Here is a 14706-nt window from a genome sequence, read left to right as displayed (position 1 = left end):
AACACCAGGACCGACTAATATTGCAATTTCTCTAGATTCACCATCACGACCCTTCTACCAAGAGATATTGAAAGTCTCAGTCCTAGTTTCACCTTGTGTAAAATTCTCAACCCAATATATATAGAAGCATGGTGTGTTTTTACAAATTCTATAACAAACAAATTGAAATAAAGATTAAAACCAATTAATCTAACAAATAACTAAATTTAAAGAAAATAAATAAACTAATTAAGATCACAAAAAATAAATCTTAAACTCTAAACAAAAGAAAAAAATAAATAAAATTAAAAGAGAGATTTTTTTTACCCTATTCAAAAATTTCATATAAGGTATTTAAAAAAATTTGGAAATTAAGGAAAAAAATTTGAGAGTGTTACTCCCTCCACCACCACACAGTCTTTCCTGCATCTCTCCAACTTTTCATATTTCCAAAAGTAACCTTATCTAAATATTTACTTTTTACTTTTACATATTTTAATATAAAACCTTTATCTCATCCCCATTTCCTTTTTCACTGCCCCCACACCCTCACACAACCTTCATTACTCCCTTTCACTGTCTTCTTCCTCTCCTCCTCTTAACTCTCTTACTTTATTTTTTTCGTTTTCTCCTTCATTTTTTTGCTTCCATTGTCACTGACTCATGTGATAGATATGATGGTCAAGGTTTGTTTATGCTCTTTGTAGCAAATGTTAATTAGGTAATTAGTACTTGTTGTTGATCACTGTAGCTATAAAAAAAGAGTGGAAGCAAATGGAGAAAGGGACAACTAGTAGTGAAGGAGAAGCAGAAGCGCAATACTTCTGCAAGGACTTCCACTGGGAAGACCTACGAGCAAAGGTGGAAGCAAACCCTTCCTATGCCTACCACTTTGAATCCGCGTCTTCTTCGTCATCGTCTTCTCCACCCGAATCTAACGTCCTAACATGGAAGTAATTTCACATCCGTCACGCTTCTGGAAAATTCTTCAAGGTCCCTTCCGTTTTCCTCTTCGCATTTTTCGCTTTCAAATTTCCAAACCTAACCGCTTATTGCCATTCAGGAAAGACGTTATTTGTTGAAGGAGTTCCCAAAATTACTCTCATGTCCCCCAAACTCTAAGCTTTTGGAAGTTGGTTGCGGCAATGGCAGCATTGCTCTTCCTATTCTACTGTTCTTTCTTCACCTTTTCCTTGTCTTTTCCCATCTGCATCACGCACCACTATTTATTTCATATTTATCGGTAGTAGATTAAGTTTGTGTCTGGATTCAACTCAAATTTGTGTTGAAATATCCACTAAAGTTATTAACACTCATATTCTAATTGCCCAATTAGGTGGTTAGTATTTGTTGTTCCTGAAGAAGTTTCTCCCATCCCAAATCAAGATAACGTCATAGTCTTTTCGAAAAACATGTCCTCTGATTCTCCGGTTCAATCAGTAGTTCTGACCTATTTAAGGAAAATGTGACATTTGATGATCTGCATAATATAACAAGACCATATATGAACTTAAGAGAATGCTGGAGAGTTTAAAAGAATGCGGAAGAGTTTAAAGCTAGGTGGTGAAAAATTAAACTGTAACAATATTTGTTTAATTATCGAGATCCGTTTATGCTTAAACAGACGTAGAGATACGTGAACGAGTGTTGATATCTGATTAAGAATACAACTGATACTCACATCCGTTTCAAGATATAAATTATGCTGATGAGAATTAAAAATTTTAACCACAATAAATTAAATATTACATAAGGACAAAAGGGAAATGAGAAGATGTAGAAAGTATTGTGTGATGGTGGAGGGAGTAACACTCAAAATTTGAAGCTCCAGAACCTTGGGCTTTGAATTTTAAAAAGGCCCAATGAAGACGAGAATTTGAAAATGAATCTTTTCCCTCTCTTTATGAATTTGAAAAAAGAAGGTCGGAGGTGAGTGATGTTACAGTGGAGAAAGCGTGATGGAGAAGAGGCTTCGTTCTTCTCTGCAATCCTCAGCGGAAGAGTTCATTTCCTTAGCCACCAAACAAAACCTCAAATCTTCAAAATCCTCATTCAAAACCCTAATCCATTCCATTAAACCCTCCTCTCCTCTGTGTACCTCTCTCCCTTCCACCCTCTCCGATTCCATCTCCGCCTCCGTCCAATCCTTCCAGAACCTTCCACGGTCCAACTCCGAACAAAACCCTGGCTCCCCTCACTGTCCTCCCTCCAAGCGTCGCCGAAGCTCCTCCCGCTGCTCCGAACCTGAACCAGTCGACGAGAAACATGGACTTATCGCGCGCCTCGAAATTCTCGCCCACATTGCTCTGCTGTGCGTTTCGCATCCAAGAAAACCGTTCCTGCTCTCGGCTCTGCTTCCCGGCATTCAGGCGCTGCACGATAATTTGATTGTTTTTGAGTCGGAGTTGTCTCTGTCGTCGGCGATTGAGGGTTTGTGCGAGGAATGGTGGAAGGAGAATTTGGTGGGAAGGGAGTCGCTGATTTCGCAGAGTCTCCCTTTCCTGTTGTCTCGGTCGCTCACGCTCAACAAGAAGGTGGACGTGCACAAGGTCTGCCTGCTCCGCGAGGCGTTCACTCTGTTCGATTTCGACGACGAGAGCATCGATGACTTGAAGCTGTTGCTGATTCGGTGTATGATTTCGCCCTTGTATTTGAAAGCGGAGGATGGGAGGAGATTTCTTGCATTTGTCTTTGGGCTGAGCCATCAGGTTGGGAAGGAACTGTTGGCGATGATTCGGTCCCAAATTCCCTTCGGGAGAAAGTCGATGCTGGAGGCTTATGGTGACATTCTGTTTCGGGCGTGGAGAGCTGCCCAAGGGGATTCGAAAAGTGAGATAGAGAATGGGTTCTTGCAGGATTTGATTGATGCTGCCATACATGCTTCTTCTGGACCTTTTGCTTCGTATATTAGGAGAGTCTTGGGAGCTTTTATTAACCAGAGGACCACCGATGGGGTTGAGAAAATGCTTTTTCGTCTCGCCGAGCCTGTCGTCTTTAGGTCTCTACAGGTAAATGAAGATAGAGTTAATAAAGTCCTCCCCGCCGCCCCCGCACTCCTCCCTCTTCTGGTTTACTTTTGTTGTATGCTGATTTTGATTTTGTTTTTGGCGGGTAGACTATGTTGATTATTAGGTTGCTAAGATCACTAGCGGGGAAGTGTTAAGGTGAAACTGATGGATCCTTAAAAAGTTCAGAAGGTATTTTTTGTAATGGTGTTATATGAGTTTTCTTGAATAATTTATAAGTTTAATGATTTAATTTGTTTGTTGAAAAGGTATACTAGTAGATTATTTTATTTTCCCAACTCCCTCTTTTTTAACCAAACAAGGGGTTCTTCCTCTCCTTCCTTCCGCTAACATTCTTTTCCTTTGTTCCCCTCATTTGAACCAAACTAATTCTATGACTGTTATACTAAATTATAATTTTATAGCTGCTCATATAAATTAAAGGGAACCTGTTAAGTTGAGTTTCTCGAAAACCGTTTTGTTTGAGTTGCAATAAATTTAAACTAGTAAAAGTGATATTGCTGATGTATACATCATCTACATTAATCTCTCGTTTTTGTCTCTGCATTCAGAGTTTTACATAGCCTTCTCTTTACTAGGTTGCAAACTCAAATGTTCGTCAAAATGCTTTGCATCTACTTCTGGACATGTTTCCCCTTGAAGATCCCGATTCCACCAAAGAGGAGAAGGATACATTACTTGATAAGCAGTTTTTCCTGTTAGAAAGGCTACTTATGGATGATTGTCCAGAAGTGAGAACAATTGCTGTTGAAGGTTCTTGTCGCGTCCTCCATCTGTTTTGGGAAGTTATTCCTTCACCAATCATAACAAAGGTATTGACAAAAATATTTGTTGATATGTCTCGTGATGAATGCACTGATGTTAGGGTTTCCACGTTAAACGGAATCATTTATTTGCTTGGAAGTCCCCATTCTCACGAAATCCTTAAGGTGCTCTTGCCAAGACTGCAGCACCTAATGCTGGACAAGGCCCTGGCAGTACGAATTGCTGCAGTAGATCTCTTAGTCCATCTTAAGGATGTTAGAAATTTTCAGTTCAACAAGGTACACGAGTTAAATTATAATTGTTTAGTAAGGTTCTATGTCTAATATAATTCTTAGTAGTATACGTTACCTATTTGTTATATAGGTGATGGAGCTAGATGTGCTATTGTCTGCTCTTGCTATCGATCAACCTCCTGTAGCTCAGAAGATAACAAAATTACTTATGCCTTCGTACTTTCCCTCAAAAGTACCCGTTGAGGAAGCATGTAATCGCTGCATTACACTTGTAAAAAGGGCTCCAACGGCTGGCGCAAGATTTTGCAAGTTTGCCATCTTGGAAGGAGTATCTAAATCTCATCTTATGGAACTGGTTAAAGTATTCCTGAGTTTGATTTTGTCACCACATCAGCTAGATGCTAATCAGATTGAGGGTTTCCTTGCTGCTATTTGCTATGTTTGTGATGACTTAGCTAGTGAACCATACTATATAAATGCTTTCAAAGAGTTACTTGATGGAGAGAAACTAAGAGGTTTACTATCTCTGGTGTCTAAAGGTGAAGTCCGTTCTTCTTTATTCAACATTGTCTCTACTGTGTGTCCAGATGATGTTGTTGGACTTCTTGAAGAATGCATGGGTGTTGTCACAAACTGCAGTGGTTTAACTGAGGATGTTGGTCGACAAACTGAAATCAGGTCTGTACATAAGTTATTATTTTCACTGGGTGGTTTTGATGACTTGATTGAAGCCTTAACGGCCTTCTTGCATAAGGCTGCCTATCGTTGTCATATTAAATTTGGTGCAGACATGCCAAATCAAAGTGTTTCATTTGCCAAAAGAAAGAAATCTAAATTCGCTGGACAATTTTCTATTAAATTGAAGATAATTAACAGAAAGCAGTCTTTTAAGGACGATTATTCAGTAGCTATTGGAGTGGCATGGCAAGTTAGAGATTTGCTTCTGCATGAAGATTTCAGAAAGGCTATTATGAAATCTCAGAGTTTAGAGATGTTGTTTGTTTCTCTTAAGGTGATTTCTGAAGTCAGTATTGTGCATTGTGGGCACTGTAAAAAAATGGACGTATCTCCTGTTTTGGCATATATAGCCCTTGCTCTGCAAATGACTGTTGATAACGTTGGCAGAAGTATACAAAACGGTGATTCAAAGAGGAAGAAAACTAAGATTGATTCTTCTAAATTTTTGTCGGAGGCAAGTAGAATCTTTGCACTTTATTTTTAAATATTCGCCTCGTTATAATTTATCTACCTGACTTTTTTTTTGGATTTCTGATTTTCTCAGATTTTAATGTGTTCGTAGAATGATTTTGTACATTTTCATTGCCTTGCACATTAATGCCAATGATTTTCTTAATTTATTAAATTATAATTGTCTTGCGTCTCATTTCTCTTGTTTCTTTGAATTTTAAAATATATATTATAAACTTTGATCACATGCATGATACCTGCGGCCAGCACCAATGTAATCTTTCTAGGAAGTTTAGAAATGCATTAGCTTGGTGAATTGAAGTGTGCACCAATAAAGTTTGAGCTTTATGGGAACTGCAATTTCATGTTGACTTATTGACTAACATAAGTTTGCCATGGAATTTGATTTACCTATATCTTCTTTTGCCAGTTTTTTTGGTGATTTTTCGTTTTCATTATTTTCTACAACAAAAAAAAAAAGCAATTGTCTGGCAAACTGTTGAATTTGTTTATCTCTTGAAATTTTCAGGTTTCCAGCAGATTATTATGGTATAATGTTTATACTTCATGAACTAATTAATTTTATTTTTAAGACCTTCTACCATGTTCTTGGACTTATACCAGTTATTAACTTGATCAGAGCATTTGGTTACCAATTTATTGGTCAAACTAATCATTGGTTTTACTGAAAATGTTCTTATATTAAAAAAAATATTAAAGATTCATATTTTGTATTCAAATTGGTTTTACTGAGTAATCGATTCCATTACATTTTTTGTACAACAACCAGCTAAAACCATTTATATATCACTGCGTCTAGGCCGCAACAGTTTGGTCTGAGCCAGCTTTCATAACACTCCCATTCTTTTTATTGATGAATTAATGTCTGATAACATCATCCATTGACCAGATTGATGTTTCAATCATGGCTTACCTGATTTGATTCCCTCTGTTTTCTAAAAAAAAAAATCATTTAAGCAGAATATCTTGGAGCTGACAATAGATCATGTGCTCAACTGTTTGGAAAAACTATTTGGAGAAGGTGACATCATGAAAAACCACGATGCAGATTCATGTAAGTCGCAGCCTACTAATAGAACGGATCAAAATTCCACAAAAAGGCGTAGGCTATCTCCTACGGATGCAAGTGGCCCAAGCAACCGAGGTGAGTAAATACATATAAGGCACTGTTTTTTTGGTCACCTAATGGATTAGGTGCTTTTAACCCAATGTAAGTAACTCAAGCACACTGGATAGAAGGGAAAAAAATGCAGCTCAAGCACAATACCTGAAGTTCAATTGATTGCAACCCTTGAGTCAATCCTTGGATTAAAATAAATTTATATGGTTTATATTGAACAAGATATTGGTTTATTGGGTCTGGGGATTATCATTCACAGATTTCTTATACTTTTTTTTAGTTCTAATGAGTCTTTTCAGGTTTCTCGTCTTTTGATCTTCATATTTAATAAGTACCATTAGTCATTCCTATCATAAAGAGAATGTCGCACTTCAAACCGTTTATATTATTGGTTCTACAGAATGAGCAAAGTATGTCAATTTATTATTCTGAACTGTTAGGAATTAAATATCATCCAAATATCTACAAAAACATGTGTGTTATTTAATTTGTAAAGGCTCAGTTTGCATTTAAATATGAGTCTGTTGAGAAGACATCTGCTTTTAATAAGTACCATTAGTCATTCCTATCATAAAGAGAATGTCGCACTTCAAACCGTTTATATTATTGGTTCTACAGAATGAGCAAAATATGTCAATTTATTATTCTGAACTGTTAGGAATTAAATATCATCCAAATATCTACAAAAACATGTGTGTTATTTAATTTGTAAAGGCTCAGTTTGCATTTAAATATGAGTCTGTTGAGAAGACATCTGCTTTTTTCTTATTAAGAACAAAAGAGCGTGTTTGATTTCTATATAGCTTGGGACTCGACAAACTCCAATTTTCTGCAGAAGAGAAGAGAATGTGTTTGTATTGTGGTGTTTGTCTTTGCCCATTGTTGCTAACACACTGATCAAAACTTTTGACAAGTTATATTTGTGTATGCAGACACGATCCATGTTATTTCTTTGTATATTTCTTTTATCCGTGACTAATTATCTGCGAACACATGCATAGGATCCACAAATGATGCCCAACAAGTATTTTGTATGGTAAAGATGCTCACTGCCGTTCTCAAGTTCATGGCTGATGTCACTGCTATGTGTTTTGCTCCTCACAAGCATGGATTATTCTTAAATTGCACATCAAAATGTGTTCAACATATCATATCGTCATTGGACCAACTACATCGTAACCAAATTCAATTTAAGGAAGAGGATAAAAGAAATATTTCTATTTGCCTGAAAAGCTCTTTCACGTATGCAGCGAAAATACTTAATGTGATACTTGCAGGGTCTAGTGGATCCTCACGTACTTTACCAGAAGTTTTTGTTCTTGCAAATAACATGCTTGATTTAATCATTTCAATTGAATCGTGTATGGGTTCTGGGTATGCATGGCGTCTTGTTGCATCAGTAAAGACTTGGCTGCCTGATGTGCTTCTAGGGTTGGGATCTACAAGTTTTCAAAAAAATACTGACTCTGATGAGGAACATTCATCTGTATCTGAACAGATGAAGTTGCATTTTCCAAAATGGCCCTTGATTGTAGCCAAGACCGAACTTTTTGAAGTAACTGAAGCTGAAGAAGATGATGAATGTTCTCAACCAGAAAAATTTTCAGCTTTCAGTAAGCTTCTTGCAATGTTGATTATATTACTGAAAAAAAATCGCAATATCATGGATGTAGTTGGCAACATTTTCATGGTTTCTTCACTTGTTGGGCTAGAACAGAAGAACTTTGGGCTGTTATTAGGACTCTTGCGGTTTGTTTGTCTTAAGCTGTTTAAACATGATGACCGGGATTGGGGTGACATTATGCTGTCATCTCTGCAAGAACTTTTTCCCAAGATAGACAGGGAAATTGCAGAAGAAAATGATGAAGATGAGCTGGAAAAACTAATTCGTGCAAGGGAGTTGATTGAACCTCAGTGGATTTATCATCTGTATGAAACTGGAAGAGTCACCTTGATTGATGACTAAAAAATTTGATTTGTGTGTTTCTTTCCTCTGTAGGGATATAAGTATGATTTATAAAAGCTTGTATGTACATACTTTTATACTTGGCAACATTAAAACGATAGTTCACCAGTACATTGTTGTTTTGTTTTTTCCTGAAGTGTACAGAAATGTATCCAAATCCTCTATAGATTGTTTTAGCTTGTTCTATTATTACATACATCCCAACCCCCATCTAGTTTCCCAAAACATTGTTATCTATTTTATCTGAATTGCACAGAAATTTATCATTTAACTAAGGAGCAACGAGGATCGAGGTTCTAGTTTGGTATTACGGCTTGCTATAACTCAGTGAACACGACAAGATTATGACTATGCTCGAGGAAATAGTGTATTTAAATAATGGAAGGGACGATTCAGGACCACAATTATAGAAAAAACAAATGGGATTTGTAAATAACAATTGAAATAAACAGAGGAATCCTAGTAAAAATTTAGTTATTTACAGCAACAAGCCATAAATAATTGTGCTTGCTAAGAAAATATGTATCAAAGAAAATGGTTAATGGTTGGTCATTTGCTCCGAGACTCCAGTGATCATCGCTGCTCCATATTTTCTTCCAAGCCAAAGTTAGAGAATGAATAGGAATAATGGGACCTTGAAGCAACTAATGATGATAATCAATGATTGCTTTTTGAGGAAGAGATTATCCATTCACGTGCTTCAAACAGGGATCTTCTTTAAGCGAGCAGCAATTGGCATGCCCAAAAATCCAACGAATAAGCAAAAGAACCACTGTGTCAGGGTGAGAGGTGTTGTGTTTGCGAAGGTTCCCAAGTACTCAACTATTACGATTTGGAAGAAAACTGTAGCGCTGATCACACCCACGAAAACATAATTATCCAATATGCCTTTGAAAACGTTTATTTTCTCCATTTCACGTGAATTTATCTCATTGAAAACCTGCAAAACCAAATCAGCCCACATCTGGTAAGACACTTCTGTACAAAAATCAAACATACATTTCGAATAACATTTTGGATTATAAATAATCCTAAGCAAATTGTCAACTTTTCAGAAAAGTTACCTGACAGAAGACAAATGAGTTGAAAATAAGCGTGTTTAAGACAAGGTCCGAATTGGGGCCGTCAAGTAAAAAGATTGATTTTCCTCTTGACTGCAGAAACCATATCACCATAAACTGATACAAGGATTGTCCCAAGATGTTCCTCCACATGACGTTGCTGATGAAATTCCCCTTCCTTCCAACAGGTGTGCGTTTCATTAAATCATCATTTGGAGGTTCAGTAGCAAGCGCAAGTGCTCCCAGTGTGTCCATTATCATGTTCACCCACAAAAGTTGAACAGCTGTGAGGGGCGCGGTTCCTGGAGAGAGAAAATGCTCGTAAGATCATAAGATAAATAACAAGAACAAAACATTTTTGCAACCTGTCATGCAGGCTTGGGAGAAGTACATCAAAATAAGCTACACTTTCTAACCTGTCAAGCAAGCTGACGTGAAGTTTACTATTAATGCAACCACATTAACGGTCAGCTGAAACTGTACGAACTTCTGAATATTTATGTAAACTGAACGTCCCCATTTGGCCACTGTTACTATCGTGGAGAAGTTATCATCCAGAATTATGACATCTGCGCTTTCTTTTGCGACCTGTACCATACACATATTATGATATTAGCTTCTTCCACTAAAAAGCTAGGAGTAACATTACAATAAATTCCTTTTCTTTTGCTGGGTAGAATGAGTGGTTCTCAAAGGGAAACATTGCATATCATTGCACTCACCTCAGTTCCTGCAATGCCCATTGCAAGTCCAATGTCAGCTTCATGAAGGGCTGGGGCATCGTTAGTTCCATCACCTGTTACGGCTACCACTTCCCCAAACGTGGTGCGCAAGTGTTTCACCAATGTATGTTTGTCCAAAGGTGAAGATCGAGCCATAACCTAAAAGAAATTACACACTATGTTAGTTAAAGTATCAACAGTATGTAGGAATAAAAATATAATGCATATAGAATGTATGTGGCACCTGAATTTTGGGAATCAGTTCAAGCAACTCCTTCTCACTCTTCTCTCTAAACTCTGGTCCTTCAATTGCTATGCCGTCATCAGTTAAAATTCCACACTCCCTGGCTATAGCCTTTGCAGTGTTAATGTTGTCCCCAGTAACCATTCGTACTGTTATTCCAGCTGAGCGACACACTGCCACAGATTCCTTAACACCAGGACGAACAGGATCTTTTATACCAACAACTCCTATGCAAGTATATCCAGAAGCAGGAATAGGGTCTTCAGGAGAGAACCCGTCTTCCAATTCCACATAAGCAAGGCATAGTGTTCTAAGTGCCTCACTTGCAAACTGGTTTATTGTGGCCTGAAGATGGCCCGTTGATTCTTCATCAAGGGGTACAACCTCGCCATTTGAGTTGAGAACTTTGTCACAAGCAGCCAGAATTATCTCGGAAGCACCTTTGCAGTGGGCTCTTAAGCCTCCATCAGGGAGCTCAACCACCACACTCATTTTTTTCTTCGTGGAATTGAATGGCTCAACTTTAACAAGATTACATGCTTGTCTCTCTCCTAGAAAATCTCCACCTAAAGACAAACCATACTCCAATATTGCAGCCTCAGTTGGAGTCCCTAAAATCTCACGTTTTCCGTTTTGGTTAACCACAACCTCTCCTCCTGTATTATTGAATATTGACTGCAGCAGCAGTTTCACAGCAGATTCTGGGAGTTCAGAACACAAACCAGAGGTCTTATTATTGCTCACTTCCTTGCTATTCATGCAAAAGCATGTTTTCACAACAGTCATGTGGTTCGTTGTTAGTGTCCCAGTCTTGTCACTACATATAGTTGTGGCTGATCCCATGGTCTCACAGGCTGCCAAATGTCTCACAAGGGCTTTGTCATTCATCATTTTCTTCATAGCAAATGCAAGGCTCAATGTCACAGCTAATGGCAGCCCCTCTGGAACGGCAACGACAACTATAGTGACTGCAACTGCAAAGAACTCCAACAGCTCCAACGCATCATCCCCATTCCAGCTCGACAAGCTTCCTTCTTGGAGTTTTTTGCTTACAAGTCCTTGCACCAGAACTGAAAAAGTAACCACTGCAAAGAATAGACCTATCTTCCCGATAATGGTTGCAACACCGTTCAACTTCACCTGTAGCGGGGTTTCATCATCTCCACCTTCACTGAGAGTAGCCATCAACTTACCCCATTGGGTCCTCATGCCAACACTGGTAATCAACATCTTGCATGATCCATCTTGGACCTTGGTTCCAGAAAGAAGAAATGGATATTCAGAATTCACCATAACTGGCTCACTCTCGCCTGTTAAGCTTGACTCATCAATCGACACAGAAAATCCTGAAACAAAGAGTCCATCAGCAGGGACTTGATCACCAATGGCAAGATGCACAATGTCTCCCGGAAGTAATTCATATATAGACATTTTCTGCCTGTATCCACTTCTTGTGACCTGAATGGATATTTTCTTCTTCTCCTTGTCTAAATCCTTGAATTGCAATGATTGGCGATAATCACTAGTTGCTGTCACAAAGACAACAAGTAAGATACTTGCAACAATTCCAAGACCATCATGAGCTCCCTTCGGCCATCCTTCAGTTGCAATGCCAACTAGCAGTGACACAATAGCACACACTCCAAGTATCATCAGAGTCATGTCTTGAAAGGCTTCCCAAACAAAAACCCAGAAACTTGTAGCTTCACTTTCAGTAAATTTGTTGATTCCATATATCTGCTGTCTCCTATTCAATGACTCGCTGTCACTGTTAAGCCCCTCACTGGTTGATGTAGAAAGCTTCTCTGCAAGGCCACTAACCCCACCATGAAGTCTGAACTTCTTTACATCATGGCCTTCAACGATACACCCCAATTCATCGCCACAGATTTGATAACCTGCAGCTTTAACTTCCTCTGGAACTTTGTAATCGCTTAGTTGCACGCCTGCGGATGTGATCACAAGTTAACATATTGACTCTTAAATAGAAAAGCTATAAGAATAATTCTGAAGAAACTTACTTTGGATAAATTGAATAGCTGCTTTGGAAACCAAAACTGCAATCCTCAGCTTCTCCTGCAGCAAGAAGAGAATAAGTCGTGGGGAAGTAAAACATGGAGATGTCACCTTCTACGTGTTGAGGAGATAAAAGCATGATACTGATTATGAAATTATCAAACCAAGAGAAAATTTTTAAAAAAAATGAATAAAAGAATGTACACTACAACAACAAAAATGAGAAATCAACAGTACGCCATAAAAGAAAAATAAGAACATGACATTATTATTAAACTTGTATAGAGCAACTGTGACTGCAGTCAAATGTTGGTCATAATAACCAGCTAGCTCCCAATGTTTTCATGATTATCTTGAGAAGTTTATTACTTGTAGCAATGCATTTTGTATCTTGAAGTTGCTCAACAACAGCCAATTAGATATAAACTCAATAAAACATACAAACTCTTTAGTGCCGAGTATGTACTTATTATTAGCAACAATCTTGAAATTAGCTTTAACAGAATGAAGTCTGAGGAACCAGGGGGGAAGGAAGATAATGTGAGCATCATCATGCATTGGCGATTTGGCTAAATTTCAAAATTGCTGCTCTAACACTTGTAACTCTTCTATCAGTCATTTTTTAGGATCAAGGAGTGTCTGATTGACTGCGAAAATTGACTAGAGTCTATTGCATTCAGTGGAAGAAAGAAAACCAATTTCCATTTCTCAGTAACACGAGGCTGTGAATGAAAAGAAATATCCAAAGAGTCTAACAATTAATCCCAAAAATGAATGACAGAAAAGAAGTATCAAAGTACAATGATGCTACATGATTCATATATATTTTATTTATCTATTTGGTATCTTAAAATTTTTTAACTATTTAGTCTGTCATACAATAAGAAACATGTTTATGAAAAAAAATTGTGAAACAAAATTAAGAAAGGTGAAAAAAATGACATAATGGCTATTAACTTTTAATTATGGATTCAATTAGACCCGTGGGAGTATCAAGTATGATTTAGCTGAACATCAATATTATACTGAGGACTGTCAAACACAGCACTGCTCGTTTTTTTTTTTAATTTAATTCTCTCAGTGTTTAATAGAAAATATATATTTTTCTTCTGAGCATAGATACCTAAAATATCATCTGAACATCAGAATATGGTGAATAAAAATAGATACCTGATTGGTACGACGCATAGCAGCAGCTTTGTCTCTCATGGCGAGATTGGCAGTGAAACGAAAGCGTCGTTTGGGGTTCTTGACAAACCCGCACAGTTTCCTCCATCTCTGAAGAGCCTCTTCAGAAGAGTTTTTGGGCTTCACTTCAAAATTCTCATTCAAATAACCCTCCATCATCCTTCAACAACAACAACAGCAGAAAAAAAAAAACACTTAGCTTTGCTATGAGCTATTATCCTTTGTGGATGCCTTTACTAGAAGTTATGAACGTGAAATGGACTCTCAGACCGGGGTCATATAGGGTGATGGGATGTTTGTCATGTTCCTAATTCCCTGGTTTTAAAACAATTCTATAACAACAAGTAATAGCCGTCTTTCTCGGAAATTAGACACCAACTTTGAATGGACTTTCGTGGAAAGAGAGGAAGGTGTGGGTGGACCTCGTAGAAAAGCAGGATGAATTTTCTAAGACCTCGTCTTGTGTAAGAGAAGTTGTTCTTCTTGTCTTGTAGCAGTAGATAGAATAACTATTTTTGGAGGCTATAGGGTGGAAAAACCGGGTCAAATAGTAAGAATGCTTGTTCTGCTGGTCGTTGTAACTCTTGTGTGGTTTTATGTTATTATATATAGAAAGTTGGAAAATTTTGTAAAAGAATTAATTACTAGTGGAAAATCTTTATTAGAGGGGTTTCATTTTCATCTTTAATTACTAGTGTCTTTTTTTTATTTCACCGTGTATGCTAAAAAACGTTCGATTATTGATGTCGCAGACAAAACGCGTAAAGATATTTCCCTATAACAAAACGCAAAACGCGTGAAAGGACGCCTCTGACAAGGATCTTTATTATTGGTCTGCCAATGAGTCTCTTAAAGAACACTCGTCGTCCCCAAGGACCATCCTCACTCATATCATAGGGCCTTTTTTGAGAGAGACTTCATATTATCTTTATGCCAATATCTGAAAATAAAAAATTGTGAATTTTGTTTTTAATTTGTTTTTTTATTTTTATTTAATAAGACTTAAGTTCATGTTTAGATTTTTAATAAATTCAAATGAAATTTAATTAGTATTTATAAATATTTTGAGAGTATTTGTAAATTTAAAAATCATAAAGAAAAATATATTTATCGGATCATGTGTTTTTGTTTATATATATATATATATATATGACTCAACTCTTTACAAAGATATTGT

The 14706-nt window shown here is 37.3% G+C and overlaps 2 protein-coding genes and 1 pseudogene across 2 annotated transcripts; 2 read left to right on the top strand and 1 right to left on the bottom strand.

The window, feature by feature from the left end:
• Positions 1 to 527: 527 nt before the first annotated feature.
• On the top strand, positions 528 to 1622 carry LOC128194463 (uncharacterized; annotated as a pseudogene).
• A 151-nt stretch (positions 1623 to 1773) lies between these two features.
• Positions 1774 to 8484, top strand: LOC108335615 (uncharacterized). Its single transcript, XM_017571639.2, has 5 exons — positions 1774 to 2987; positions 3584 to 4048; positions 4134 to 5195; positions 6173 to 6356; positions 7334 to 8484. Exons 1-5 carry the CDS (start codon positions 1938 to 1940, stop codon positions 8296 to 8298), a joined length of 3726 nt encoding a protein of 1241 aa, XP_017427128.1. The 5' UTR covers positions 1774 to 1937; the 3' UTR covers positions 8299 to 8484.
• Positions 8485 to 8668: 184 nt separating this feature from the next.
• Positions 8669 to 14085, bottom strand: LOC108335616 (calcium-transporting ATPase 2, plasma membrane-type). The gene is made up of 7 exons (XM_017571641.2): positions 13512 to 14085; positions 12347 to 12401; positions 10326 to 12271; positions 10082 to 10240; positions 9776 to 9947; positions 9363 to 9661; positions 8669 to 9238 (listed from the first exon to the last, which is right to left on the bottom strand). Exons 1-7 carry the CDS (start codon positions 13686 to 13688, stop codon positions 8999 to 9001), a joined length of 3048 nt encoding a protein of 1015 aa, XP_017427130.1. The 5' UTR covers positions 13689 to 14085; the 3' UTR covers positions 8669 to 8998.
• Positions 14086 to 14706: the final 621 nt, after the last annotated feature.

The sequence above is a fragment of the Vigna angularis genome, chromosome 10 (genome assembly GCF_016808095.1).
Source record: "Vigna angularis cultivar LongXiaoDou No.4 chromosome 10, ASM1680809v1, whole genome shotgun sequence".
NCBI lineage: Eukaryota > Viridiplantae > Streptophyta > Magnoliopsida > Fabales > Fabaceae > Vigna > Vigna angularis.
Note: the sequence above shows the minus strand (reverse complement) of the source record. Positions and strands in the feature narration are given on the sequence as shown.